Source organism: Daktulosphaira vitifoliae, unplaced genomic scaffold (assembly GCF_025091365.1).
Source record: "Daktulosphaira vitifoliae isolate Bord-2020 unplaced genomic scaffold, ASM2509136v1 Scaffold_1, whole genome shotgun sequence".
In the NCBI taxonomy this organism is placed as follows: domain Eukaryota; kingdom Metazoa; phylum Arthropoda; class Insecta; order Hemiptera; family Phylloxeridae; genus Daktulosphaira; species Daktulosphaira vitifoliae.
Genome location: NW_026099572.1, coordinates 11,978,047 through 11,992,497, shown reverse-complemented (window position 1 = coordinate 11,992,497; position 14,451 = coordinate 11,978,047). Strand labels below are relative to the sequence as shown.

The window sequence follows — 14,451 nt, the reverse complement described above, 5'->3', positions numbered from 1 at the left end:
CTATATTTTCACTTCATCCGATAACAAAACAGTGCTCTGATTAGCAGCAGGATCGTCAGTGCAACTATATATGTGTGCACAGACATTTTTTATTAATTTATTATTAAATCTACTGAAACTATAAATATTATTAAATACCATTAAAAACAATTTTAATTACATTTAATTTTTAAATTACCTTACACTCAAAGTATTAAATTCATAAGTTCATATTTTTTTAAAATATGTTTTTAATATAAAATTAATTAAAAATAATTAAAATTGAATAAAAAATAATAATCTTATAGATTACGTGGATCATTTCGAGAATAAAATGTTTTTTAACAAAACTACCAAAAAATCAGAGAATAATAAATAAAAGTTTTCATTTAATTATTTAATCTATATAAATAAGAATAATGCTATAGACCACAAAAATATAATTGTATAATAGAGTGAATTTAACTTAATTATTTTCCAATTTATTTTTATAATAGCACTCACAGTTATATATCTGTGATTTAATTCATGTTGTTCATATTTTCTGTGGTAATTTTCATTAATTGAATGAGAATTTTTTCCAAATGAAAGGCTTTTTATAAAAACAAATTAACTCCATTTTTGTTTTTAAATCACATTTCTTCGACAATTCTAAATTAAGATAAAAACGATGAAAAATCTACCCCAGGAAAAAATAATCAAAATAATTAAAAAAAAAAAAAACCCAACACAGTGGGGTCGCGGCACTGATGGGATGTGGCATAGTTGGGTTAAGTATAATGTCATCTGTCAGTGATTAAAATAACTATCATAAAAAACGCTTTGATGCAAATCTGTAGATAGTATTTAATTTTAAAAAATTGATGGATTATTCCAAAAGCAACATGATCTCAGGTTTTCTTATTAGCTTCGATGCGAAGCTGAGAAGGTATTGGTTTTACTAAGATGTGTTTTTTTTTTTTTTTTTTTTTTTTTTTTTGTCTGTTACCACTTTTTCTCAGCTCTCACCGAACCGATTTCTTTCAATGATACGTCAAAAGATCACAAATCGTATCTAGTCGAAGACATTACCCTTCAAAATTGAAAAAATTTCCCTCGTTCCCCATAAATGGGGGAAACCTCCAAAAAAATTACAAATTTAAAAATCGCTAATTTTCGAAATTTTTTCAATTTTTTTTACTAAAAACTGCCGTAACTTTTTCAAAAATGAACATATCAATATAATTTTTTTTTTTATAGATGCTTGATGTCTTTACCTATTATTTGGTATATATTTTTTGTAAATTTGACCTTTTTTCTGGCCACAGGGGGGGACAACTTTTTCACAAAAAATTAACTTTTTTAACTTAACTTTTGAAAATGTTCCGGAAGGTCTGACACTTTTATATATATCTTAAATTAAAGCTTATGTAATATACTTTAATTTGAAAAAAAAAATTTGACTTCTGGACTTGTCTTTGTGGTGAAAATAGACATCAAAGTTAATAAAAAAAAACCCAGCACAGGGAGGTCGCGGCACAGTGGTGACGTGGCATAGTTGGATCAAGTATAATGATATCTGACAGTGATTAAAATCACTATNAAGTATAATGATATCTGACAGTGATTATCGCATCGAAGCTAAAATACAATTTTTGTAAAAAAATTCTTTTTTATATTTTTAACTTAATAATGCTATAACTTTTTGGAAAATGTATGGATCAATACAATTTTTTACGAGAAATAATATTTTTTAATAATCTCTTTTTCATTTGACATACTATATCTTAATCAGGATATTAATAAGGAACTAACAGATCATGTAGCTTTTGGAATAATACACCAATTTTTTAAAATTAAACACTATCTAAAGATTTGCATTGAAGCTTTTTTTTTTATAGTGATTTTAATCACTAATTGAAAAAAAATGAAATGCGAAATTTTTTTTTTATATTTAAGTATATTACATAAGCTTTAATTTATATATATAAAAAGTGTCAGTATTTCAGGAACACTTTCAAAAATTAAGTTTAAAAAGTTCTACTTTCTAATGCATTTTTAATTTTTGAACCCCCCTGTATAAAGGGAAATAGTACGATTTAAAAAAAAGATATCGAATGAAAGAGGTATATAGATAGTATTTCTCCTGAAAAATTGTATTGATCCATACTTTTTTAAAATAAGTTGTAGCATTATAAAGTTAAATATATAAAAAAGAATTTTTTTAAAAATCATATTTTTAAAAAAGTTATGGCAGTTTTAAGTAAAAAAAAACGGTAGCACAGTGGGGTCGAGGCACAGTGTAGACAAGGCATACATGGAACAAGTATAGATGATATATGACAGTGATTAAAATCACTATCATAAGAAACGCTTCGATGCAAATCTGTAGCTAGTGTTTCATTTAGAGAAATTCGTGGATTATTCCAAAAGTAACATCAACTCTTATTTCTTTGATTATATCCTAATTAGTAGTTCTTTGATTTAAAAATATAATATATGAATAAATACTAATTATAATTATTAAATTTAGTATGAAATTGATATTCAATAATTTAATATTATAATTTAAACGGAGAAATTATAAAAATAATAAAGAAGTTTTATTTTGCTTTATTTTTACGAGTATAAAAATTTAAAGGGCTTGATACAATAAATTTCAATAAAAACTGTTTGTTACTATAAATAAATGCACTGAACTACAAGGAACTTTCATCAGTAACAAAAATTTGCCATTCTAAATCAACTTTTAGCGATGTTTTCAAATCTGAAATTAGACTTTTTCTATCACTTCTAAGTTTTAATATTATTAAAAATTAGTAATTACATATAAAAAATTCGCATCAAAGCTAAAAAATTGGCTATTTAAGCTCACTCAAATTTAAAAATTACTTTTTCGACTTTAAAAAAGTAAAAAAAAATTAATAAGTTTAATTTTTTATGTCTTATGACCTTTATTTTATTTAACTTTGTTAAATATAATAAAATAAATATTAAAATTATTTGACATTAACTTTACAACTGTATTTTTTTTTATTACTAACATTTATCAAAAAATATTACAAAATTTATGACATTTTATAAATCATACAATTTGGTTTGTATACATTTTTTATTAATTTTAATTGTCTTATTCTATAGCAACAACTAAAAAATTTATATTCTTGTTAAAATTTAAAATTAATTCCATTTAATTAACATAATAAATATTTGACAGAGTTAATAGCATACTTTCATCAAATTTGGATGGAATTTTGCGAAAATTCATTTGATTTAATTTATTTTATACCACTTTGAATTTTAATGATTCAGTTTATTTAGCAGATAGTACTAATAATATAACTTTTCAAGTATTAATTGATATGTTGTTTGGCATGAATTAATTTCATTACACCTACTAAAAATGAAAATATGTAATTTTTAAAAGATTCTTTATAAAGAAAACCCTTGTGGTTTTAAAATAGATGTACAATCTACTTTCACTTTTGAAATTCAATTATTTTAATATTGAATAAAAACTTACTAAAGGTTTAAATAAATTAGGCTTATTCTCTACGAAAACATTCTAAAACATAATGTTTACGAGTTGAATGCAAAAACATGACAAAGCAATTAAACAACATGAAATTTACTTTTTGTAAAAAAAACAATATTTTTTAAGATTTATTAAAAGTTAAAATTTTTTTTTATTTTAATAATATTGCTAATTCGTTAACTTTCTAAAGCAAAACTTAGTGTACAAAAACTATATAAGTAAAATATTTGAAAAATTCCCTTAAATTAATTAGAATTCATAATACCACGAAGAAAATAAACAAATATTTTTTGCTAGGTGTTTATTATACTAAAATTAGATTTAATGAATTGAATATTTTCTAATTTGAAAAGCTTGTTTTATTCAAAGTTTAGATTAGTACTGCATAATTTAAAGCCTCGATCAAACTGCATGTTTGTTGTAAAATAAATAATTAATAAATCAAACAATTTTTTTTTACTTAGTTGTTATTTTAGAACACTTTTTTGGCTCCTTAAAAAATTGATGTTGGCCAAAAAGAATACTTTTTTATTTTTTTGCTGGCCACTATATGACAAAATTTTTCATATAAAAGGAGTGGAACACTTTCAAAATGTAACCTTTTTTAAATTAAATATAAACGTGACAATTTTTCGTTATTCTAACTTCATACTAAGTGCTTAAATTTTTTTTAATTAAATACATCAAGAACATCTCTTGCTACCAGTATGCAGTCAAAGGTTATGTGGAAAATTTACCATCTCGTATTTTGGTGTGGAATTTATTTCATTACAGAAAATGACTTCATCAGGACAATGGCAATGTATTGTGCTGTTGTCATAACACTGTTGAAAATTATTGATTACTGTACACTTTTTGAGAAAACGGAAACAAAAGTCATACAAATTAATGAACTGAACGCTGAAGATGATAAACTACCATCGCCATGTTCTCCGCATTCAACTGTCCCTCCAACAAATATCCCCTGTGTATTTTCTTCGTCAAAAAAATACGGGCATTTTTTCCAGCCATTAATAAGTGCTGAATGCTCGTACAATTTAAAACTGGGCGAAAAACATTCGTTTGAATGCAAAATCGTTAGCTCTCAAAACTACAATAAAAAATCAAAAGTACGTTTTCAAATGAGTAGTAAAAATAATGTATTTGTAGTTGACGAAGAATTATGGATTTCAAGTCCAAAAATGACCAACGCCATAAAAGGAATTGTTACGAACTTCGACCAGTTCATGAGCGTTGTTGATGTAGAAGTAAATTTTTCAATCGACTTGCCAATTGGGACACCGGCAACTTTAAAAAAGTCATTTGATAAAACCCCTTACACTCGGATGGAAGCGGCACTTGCTACTTTTTCTTACAAGTACGAATCTGTTTCACCTGAAGTAAGATCAATGTTGCTCGGACGTCAACAACAACATTCACCCGAACGTGACGAAAATCTGACAGATAACAGCCTATTAGCTCCCAATTTACCTGGTTTGAATGAGTCACAGCTGTCTGCTGTGAGCCATGCCCTACGCACGCCAGTTTCTCTAATCCAAGGGCCTCCCGGTACTGGAAAAACGGTTACTTGTGCCAATATTGTATACAATCTGTCCAAGTCCGGAACCGTATTAGTTTGTGCACCGTCGAACAACGCTGTTGATAACTTGGCAAATGCCGTGGCTAAAACAGGCATCGATGTCGTGAGACTCGTGAAAAAAACGAAAGAGACGGTTAAAAGTGATCTTTCAAATATATATCTTAGTGAACAAATTAAAAAGCTTGCTGGTCATTCAGAATTTAAAACTCTTCAAGGGCAGATTGATCAAGGTGTCGAGTTGAGCCCAAATGAGAGAAGGGACTACAATTATCTGAGAAGAATGGCGGAAATCGACTGTCTAGCGAATTGTCGAGTGGTGTGCACAACTTGCTCCGGCGCCGGCGACAACCGTTTAGAAAAAATCAATTTTTCTTCGGTGGTCGTGGATGAATGCGCTCAAGGCTTAGAACCGGAATGCATCATTCCAATCACCCACGGAGCCAAAAAAGTGGTGTTAATAGGTGACCACTGTCAGTTGGGGCCGGTTGTTACGTGTCCGGACACTAGAAACGGAGGTCTGCATCGTTCTCTGTTCGAGAGATTGGTAGCTGCTGGCCTACAACCATTTCGTTTAACTGTACAGTACAGAATGCACCCCGAGATCAGCGAGTACGCTTCACAAACTATGTACGAGAGTACGATTAGGAACGGCGTAACTTGTAGCGACCGAACTGGGTCGATTGATTTCACGTGGCCTAACCCAAATGTGCCGATGGTATTTTACTCTTCCGATGCCAACGAACGAAAATCGCGATCGGGCACGTCTTTCTTGAACTATGGAGAGGCGAAAGTTGTTGAACAACTAGTAGCCAAACTCCTTAGCAAAGGAGCTACTCCAAATCAAATTGGTGTTATAACTCCATATGAAGGACAGCGATCACTTTTGAAACAAATTCTAAACAAGAACAAAGGGGTGGAAGTCAGTAGTGTGGACGCTTTTCAAGGCCGTGAAAAGGAGTACATTATTATATCGTGTGTCCGCTCGAACGAGAGAAACGTCGTTGGTTTCCTGAACTGTGTCCGTCGGCTAAATGTGGCACTTACGCGTGCAAAGTTTGGTCTTTTTTTAGTTGGTAACGCTAACTTTTTGGTTAAAAACCCTACGTGGAAAAGTTTACTACGGTATTATGACGACAGAAATTTGATTGTGGAAGGAACAGTTGATGATATGCGTACAGCACATATTAAGTTTGATTAATTATATTTATCATAGCATTTACTTATGAGTAATTTTATTTTATTAATTTTTCTTTAATTGTTTGATACTCTAAATTTAAAAAAAAATTATTATTATTAATTAGTTATTTTTGATACATCAATTATTTATTATACATACTGTTCTATTTTTAAAATTAAAAACATATTTTATTTAAAAAAATTAACTTTTTTTATTCACCTCTACTTTAAAGTAATTGATTAATTTGATAATTCATTAAGTATCATATAACTTAGAGGGAGGTGTTGTCTAATTNTAAAGTATCATATAACTTAGAGGGAGGTGTTGTCTAATTGGTATGCGGTACTATCTGATGTACGTAAGTTTAGGTTTAAGACTTGGTTACGAGTAGTTCCGTTTGCTAAGCAAGACAAGTATTAAACCACATATTCTAAATTATCCATAGTTAAGTAACCTACTCTTCATGTCTTATTGAGCTATAAAATTGTGAAAAAAATGATTTAATTAAAAAAACTTTGTAAGAATCAAATTAAAATGTACTTCATATTAATCAATATCAATTTAATAAAATTGGGAGCTTAAATAAAAATATGCACTGTTTAAAAATTTATTGTTTTATTTTAATTTTACACTGAGTTAAATGATATCCATTCAATGAATAATTAAAATAAAATTCTAAGTGTTATTATTATTATTTTATTATTGGGATTAATTAATGGATATAGTTGGCACATTACTTTGAGAATTTATTTTAGATATATAAAATTAACATTCAACTTTAAATATTACACCAACTATAAAATAATTTAATATAAGTAAAGAGAAATTAGAAAAAGTTTAAATAGGTATAATAGCCATAAAAATATTTTTAATTGTTTTAGGCAAAACTATTAGTTTAAAAATATTTAAAATCTTTAAATTTAGTTTAGTTTAAATGTTTTTATATCATTGTTATAACATATGGAAGAGACTTAGAATAAATAACAAGTTATTTTAATAAAATAAAAATTATACTAATTTTTTTTTTTCATTTAATACAAAAAAAATTTAATATTCTAATACTTAATTAATTTCAACTATGGAAGTATAATTAAATTTGATTTTCATATTACAAAATTCTACTTAACATTAAATTATAATGGAAAAGTGGGATTATTGTTAAAATGATTTTTGTTAAAATAGGATTGATTTGAAAATAGCTGTTTTAGACTAATGAAAAGTCATAGGACCGAGTGGTTAGATATTAATATTTATATAGAACTTGTTCAGTCTTAAAAAAATAAATAAATAGAGTTAGTATAACAGTTTTTATAATTCTTCTTTAGAAGGACCATCTAATTCAACATCTGATAAATCAATATCTTCTACTTGGGGTAATTCACCATCATTTCCATCCCAAGGTTCAGTTGTATTAATTTTAGGCAATTCAGCACCTCTGACTGGAGCTGTTCGTCCACGTCCATGTGATAAATCCCTAGCTTTTTTTTTTAACAAATTATCAAAACTGAATAATTTTTAATAAAAAAAATATATAAACCTCAAAAATTCATTAATGCTATCTTTTGAAAAAGATCCCCTTAAAATAGTGTACTTCATTTTTTTAACATTTAAAACTGCTAATGCAGGATAACCAAATCCACCAATTTCTAATGATGATTCCAATTCAGACTGATTTCCTGCTTCAGACCATAACCATCTGAAAAAATAAGAACTTGTAATCACAAAAGAATAAGGACAGTAAATGTTTTTAAGTAAAATTAAAAAGTAATAATTTTCTAATATAATTAAGTGATGTAGTTTACCCCCAAAGCTTTTGTTTAAATTTATCTCCCAATGAGCGCAACATTTTGATGTATTCATTACAACTGGACTGACAATCTAAGATATGAGGCAATACAGTAATTACACATAAAGCATATTCTGAACATCCAGGCTTGAAGGTATCTTCATTTATAATCTAGTATAATATGATTGATTAAAGGTAAATTATTTATTTCAATATAAAAATGTAGATTAAATTTCAGAAAGTACTATATAAAACAAAAATCTTATACAATTTTCAAGATTCAAAAAAAAATAAGTTCGGTAAAATAAGAAAAATTTGTTTTACTTTTTCTAAATATATAGATTTTACCTTCAATAAAAAATATGCTTAACCAATTCATTTAAAGTAAAATTTCTTTAATCTGGCAACAATTTTAAACTTAACAATACATCAAATAATTATATGTAAAATATAATTAAAATTTTTTAAGTCTCAGATTTAAAAAAAAAAAATCAAAGAAAGAAAATTATCTTATTTTCTCATTGATTGTATGAAAAATAATTGTCTTACTAAAAAAAATGTTTGTTCTCATAACATCGATTATATTAAAAAACAGTCATATTTATTTATTCTGTTTTATATAAAGAGAAATAGATGAAATTATTTTCATCAAATTTCATTATTCTGAATCAATTAATTTTTTTTGTAAAAAAAAAAAACATAAAGGTACCTGCATAAAAACATAAACTATACAAAATTTAGTACCTCAAAAACTTCAGGAGGTGGTACATTTTCTTGATGTTTCTGCAATGCCCAGCTAATAATATCATTGGATGTTCGACCACCTGTATATTCTTCAGCTCCACTAGAACTAGATGTGCCTGATGGGAAGAATTTTATTGTTGGATAACCTCTAATTTGATGCTCTTGAGCTTTTGATGAATGTACAGTAGCATCTAATGTACCCAGTTTAACCTTAAGAATAGTAATAATTTATTATTTTAATTTTCATATAATTTATAATAAATAAAATATATGTATATATATTTTATCGATATATATTTTTTAATGGATAATTAGCAAAAAATTATAATTATGAATGACATTAACATCATAATTATAAAATTGCCATTAATAGATAGATAATTTTGTGAAGAATTCAAAAATACACAAATAAGTATATTGTATTTTACATGTAAATAATCAGAAAAAGAACAATTTAAAAAAATATATATATAAAACAGATAAGTTTGAAAAAATTTACCAAAAAAATGTTGGAATTTAATTTAAATATTATATTATTTTATATGACAAATATTTTTCAAACTCTTTAAAAACTGTACTAAAATAAATTGTATAAAAAATTTAATTGCAATTTTTTTCAATTTTGTTAGCTTTAAATCAATTTTTTTAAAAATTCAGTTATTTGTCATGTAAAAAATACAATACAACTTTTATTTTTTCTCAAAGTTATCTACCTATTGGTAGCAATTTCATAATTATAAGAATAAACCCAAAAATAGTTAAGTAGAAAGTTAAGATTTTTTTTCTGAAAAATTATTATCAACTAAAGTTTAGAGGTCAATAAAAAAATTTAACTTGACGGAAAAACCTTACATTTTGTACAAATCAATAAAATTCTACAATTGAAATATCCAGAACTGAATTAATTTTAATGATTTACTTTAACTAAAAAAAAAAAGTTTTTATTTTAAATCCCTCTTGTGGGCAGGTAAAGGGTTAGATTTATAAAAATTTATTTTTTTTAGAAATGATTTATACAGTAACATGTTACAAAAAAAATTGTAATAATATTGTCTAGTAGTAGCACACACAAATAGAGTAAAAATATTATTAAATTACAAAGTAAAATGATTTAGTTTTGTAGTTGAAACCTATTGTACAAACTTGATTCGTCAATAAATACGTTGAAAACATTAGAAATGAATGATTTTGAATGTCTGTATGGAGAACATGGGATAAGTAACTGTTTAATTGATAGATTAGAATATTTTTTTCAATTTTTGAGGGTAATATCTTCAACTAGATACGAATTGTAGTCATTTGATGTATCGTTGAAAAAAGTAGGTTTAAGTTAGAGCAGAAAAAATAGTTATAAAAAAATATCTTCTCAGCTTTGCAATGAAGCTAAAACTTAAATGGGATCCTTGATCTTTGTTGAAGTTAATGAATCTAAATGAGATAAAAATCAAAGCAGTTGAAAATTTATTCTAACTTAAAAAGAATTAAGAAAATAATGCAAAAAATTCCTTGCCACATGCGGGTTGGAAATTTGTACCCCAAGCGCGCAATTACAAGTTTTACCGACTCGGCAACCGTTCGTCGCTAACGTCGATTGAAAAAAATAACTATTTAAGCTAGTTCAAATTTCAAAGTTATTTTTCTTGACTTTAAAAAAACAAAAAAATTTAAATAAGTTAAATTTTTTATGCTATATCAATTTAATTTATATAATATTTATGAAAATCTGTGTACTCCCCTTGTCAGGTATTTTAAAATAAAATACAAAACCCAGAATTTTTTCACAATAACAGCATATCNATAAAATGTAAAAAAATTAATTATTAAGATATAGCTATAGACCTAACGTATAACTATTATTTAAAAAAAAAATCAACTAAAAATATTAACTGGATCAAAAGTTATTTAAGTTGTCAGTGAGTGATGGACCACCTGTATAGTAGGTCAGAATTATAAGTCTATAGACAACTCTTATAATTTCTCCGGTTTATCATTTCCAACACCGATTTCAGACAAAAAAATTTTCGAAAAAAATAATCCGCATACTTCAGTCAATGTTTACGGACTAAAATTGAAAGATTTACATAATAAATCCAAATATTTAGTTTATCCGCTGAAAGTGTGCGCTGAAGAACGTAAAGACCATATTGATTTGTTAATTGTGTCAAACGGCGCGGGTAATAGTCATTACACTTATATCACTGATTTTAGTCGATTAGTACAATCACAAATAACAAAGAATACGGCAAAAAAGATATTTTGTAAACGGTGTTTCACGGGCTTTAATAATATACCTAAAAAATATAAACTACATGGAGTTGAGGCGCTAGAAGAACATAAAAAAATTTGTGGTGAAAACAAACCGTTTTTACCTGTAATGCCTAAAGAGAGCACTAAATTAAAGTTCGAGTCATAGGGCAAAACACAGGAACATCCATTTGCAATTTATGCTGATTTTGAAAGCCTGTTGGTCAAGTCCAACAATGATACGAAAGGTAACACAAGTTATATACATGATCATGTTGCAATGAGCTATGGAAACATAATAAAAGCAGCCGACAGTGTACCCATAGAATTATTCCAACAGTATAATATTCAAACGACGCCCAAAATATACAGAGGAAATAAAATCAATGAGCCGGAGGAAGTAGTCAATCGTTTCATGGATGATGTAACTGAAGCGGCGTTGAAAATTGAAGAGTTGCTCAAGACGAATGTTGATATTTGTATGACACATAAAGAAACTGAAGATCATATAAAGAAAACCTGCTGTGACTTGTGTAAGGCTGGTTTTACAGAGAAAAATCATAATGTAGCAGACCATGATCATTTGACAGGTAAATCATAAACATAACTATGTTAAATGTATTGTAATTAATATAAAAAGAAAAATTTATGTATATATTTATATTCGTTTCGGGTAGTTTTAGAAAAACGCTTTGTAACAGTTGCAATTTAAAATTAACAACGCCCAAGTTTGTTAAAGTATATTTCCATAATCTTAGCTCGTACGACGGACACTTTTTAGTTAAAGCCCTTGGAAGAGACACTAGTAGAATCAGTGTAATACCCGCTATAGAAGAAAAATATATTTCTTTTTCAAAATTTGTTTCAAACAAATTTTCGCTAAGGTTCGTCGATACATTTCGTTTTATGGGTACTAGTTTAGCGGCTCTCGCTGAAAATTTGCGCGCCGCCGACATAAAATTATTCGAAGAAACCGCAAAAGCGTTTTCATCGGACGGTGACATTGATTTAGTGACCCGTAAAGGCGTGTATCCGTATTCATACACCTCAAGCTGGAATGTACTCGAAGAAAAACAATTGCCGTCAAAAGCCGATTTTTATAATGATCTGTCAGAAACACATATAGATGATGCCGAATACAAACACGCACAAAATGTCTGGCAACATTTTAATTGTAAAACCCTCGGTGAGTACTCTGATCTGTATCTGAAAACTGACGTAACAATACTTGCGGATGTTTTTACGAATTTTCGCAAGTTATGTCTACTAAAATATAAATTGGAACCGGCATATTATTTTACGAGTCCCGGTCTGTCTTTTGACGCTATGTTGCTGCATACGGGCGTTTCACTAGATCTCATGAGTGATTATGAACAGCAACTTTTTATTGAGAGAGGAATACGGGGAGGAATGACAACTTCGGTGTTGAAACATGCCACAGCCAACAATGAAAAGACGCCTCATTATGATATTAAACAACAAAAATCTGAAATTATATATTTGGATGTCAATAATTTGTATGGTTGGAGTATGTCTCAACATATGCCATGTGGTGACTTTAAGTGGTTAGTCGTAGACGACGAAACAAAAATTTTAAAGACTGTGGAAGAGTTACCTGCGGATTCTCCTATAGGAATGGCCCTTGAAGTGACGGTGTCGTACCCGAAAGAGTTACATGATGCCCACAACGAAATGCCGTTTCTACCTGAACGAAAATGTCCGCCTAATTCACGGGTCAAAAAACTGTTGTCTACTTTCAATCGGNACGGGTCAAAAAACTGTTGTCTACTTTCGATCGGAAAGAAAACTACGTTGTACATTATCTAAATTTAAAACAGGCTATGGCAAACGGATTAAAAGTAGAAAAGGTAATTCATAAAATTATAATTTTAAAAATATAATAATAATAACATGTCATTAAATTACAGGTGCATAAGGTGTTACAATTTAAGCAGTCGGCATGGCTATCAAAATATATACAACTCAACACGGAGAAGAGACAGAAAGCCAAAAATGATTTTGAAAAAGACTTTTTTAAATTAATGAACAACGCTGCTTTTGGTAAGTTTTAAAATTAAATAAAAATATATAATTAAATATAATTTTAATGCGATTTCGTTTGTTAACAGGTAAAATGATGGAACGTGTACAATTTAGAACGCAAATGGAATTGGTCAACAATCCTAAACGAGCGGCTAAATTAATTAGAAAGCATAATTTCAAACATTGTACAACGTACAGTGGAAATTTATCGGCGTTTGTATTGGAAAATAAAATTATCGATTTTTGTAAACCAGTATACGTAGGTTTTGCAATTTTAGAAATTAGTAAAACTCTCGTATACGATTTCCATTACAACGTAATGAAGAAATATTTCAAAGACCGTGCTCGACTATTATACGATGTTTTTATTGACAAAATTAAATGATTTTATTGTTTAGATTCATTAGTGTACTTTATCGTGGGTGATGACTTTTACGCGGTGGCAAAGGAAAATCCTGATCTATTGGCTAGACTTGACACTTCAGGTTTGCCGAGCAGTCACCCGTGTTATTCAAACGCTAACAAAAAGGTGCCTGGTTTGTGGAGTGACGAAGCGCCGGGGAAATCTATATTGGAGTTTATTAGTCTAAGACCAAAATGTTATGGTTTTGATTTGGAGGGTAAAGAAAAAATTAAGGCTAAAGGGATACGTGGTCATGTTGTGAAAAATCATCTTACAGTCGAGGACCTGAAACGGTGTTTGTATGCTGAAGAGGAGCCTGCAGTAAGCGAAGCTCATGCAACAGCGGCTACATATGGCACGATGGTTGTAAACAACATTCATGAGAGAGCCATGAACCCTTATTGTCCCGTTGTAAAGTACCCTACTTATACACCATACAGAGAAAATGTGTCAATCAGATCATTTCAACACCAAATATATACCATTAAGACCATGAAAATGACATTAAACCGTTTAGATGATAAGCGGTTTATATCAGAAGACCGTATTACTACCTACGCTCACGGTCATTATAAACTAGAGTAGTACGTATACCATAATTATGCTAATAATTATTAAATATATATTAAATAGTGTTATTTTTTAGGAATGAAGACAGCATTGAAACTTAAGATTTGTAGATACACCTTATAAACTAATTTAAAAATAATAAACAGATTACAAAAATTTGTAATAAACAATTTATTATTATTATTATTATGTACAAAAATTTATTGTTGAAATTATATTAAATAAAAAAAAAAATTAACCTTGGTTAAAATATAAATATTTGTATTATTCATTTAATGAAAATAGATAATCAAATAACATTATTACATAGTAATTATCGTCATTATTGTTGATAGGTCTTACAAAACGTTGTATTATATTTTGCATGTCATTAAAATTTAACCAAATATTTAATCGTTTAAGACAATGTGCA

General features: G+C 28.1%; 3 protein-coding genes across 3 annotated transcripts; 2 read left to right on the top strand and 1 right to left on the bottom strand.

Moving 5' to 3' along the window:
- The first annotated feature begins 4,287 nt into the window (after positions 1-4,287).
- LOC126899269 (regulator of nonsense transcripts 1 homolog) lies at positions 4,288-6,270 on the top strand. Its single transcript, XM_050674022.1, has one exon. The coding sequence runs from the start codon at positions 4,288-4,290 to the stop codon at positions 6,268-6,270; it is 1,983 nt and encodes a 660-aa protein (XP_050529979.1).
- Positions 6,271-7,345: 1,075 nt separating this feature from the next.
- On the bottom strand, positions 7,346-8,998 carry LOC126899227 (protein disulfide-isomerase A6 homolog; the record flags this gene model as incomplete). The annotated part of the gene is made up of 4 exons (XM_050673886.1): positions 7,346-7,723; positions 7,787-7,945; positions 8,052-8,206; positions 8,780-8,998. Coding segments are annotated over 4 exons (699 nt in total), but the record flags the coding sequence as incomplete, so codon positions are not given.
- Positions 8,999-9,822: 824 nt separating this feature from the next.
- LOC126893976 (uncharacterized) lies at positions 9,823-14,054 on the top strand (the record flags this gene model as incomplete). The annotated part of the gene is made up of 3 exons (XM_050664569.1): positions 9,823-9,835; positions 13,465-13,779; positions 13,891-14,054. Coding segments are annotated over 3 exons (492 nt in total), but the record flags the coding sequence as incomplete, so codon positions are not given.
- Between the last annotated feature and the right edge of the window lie 397 nt (positions 14,055-14,451).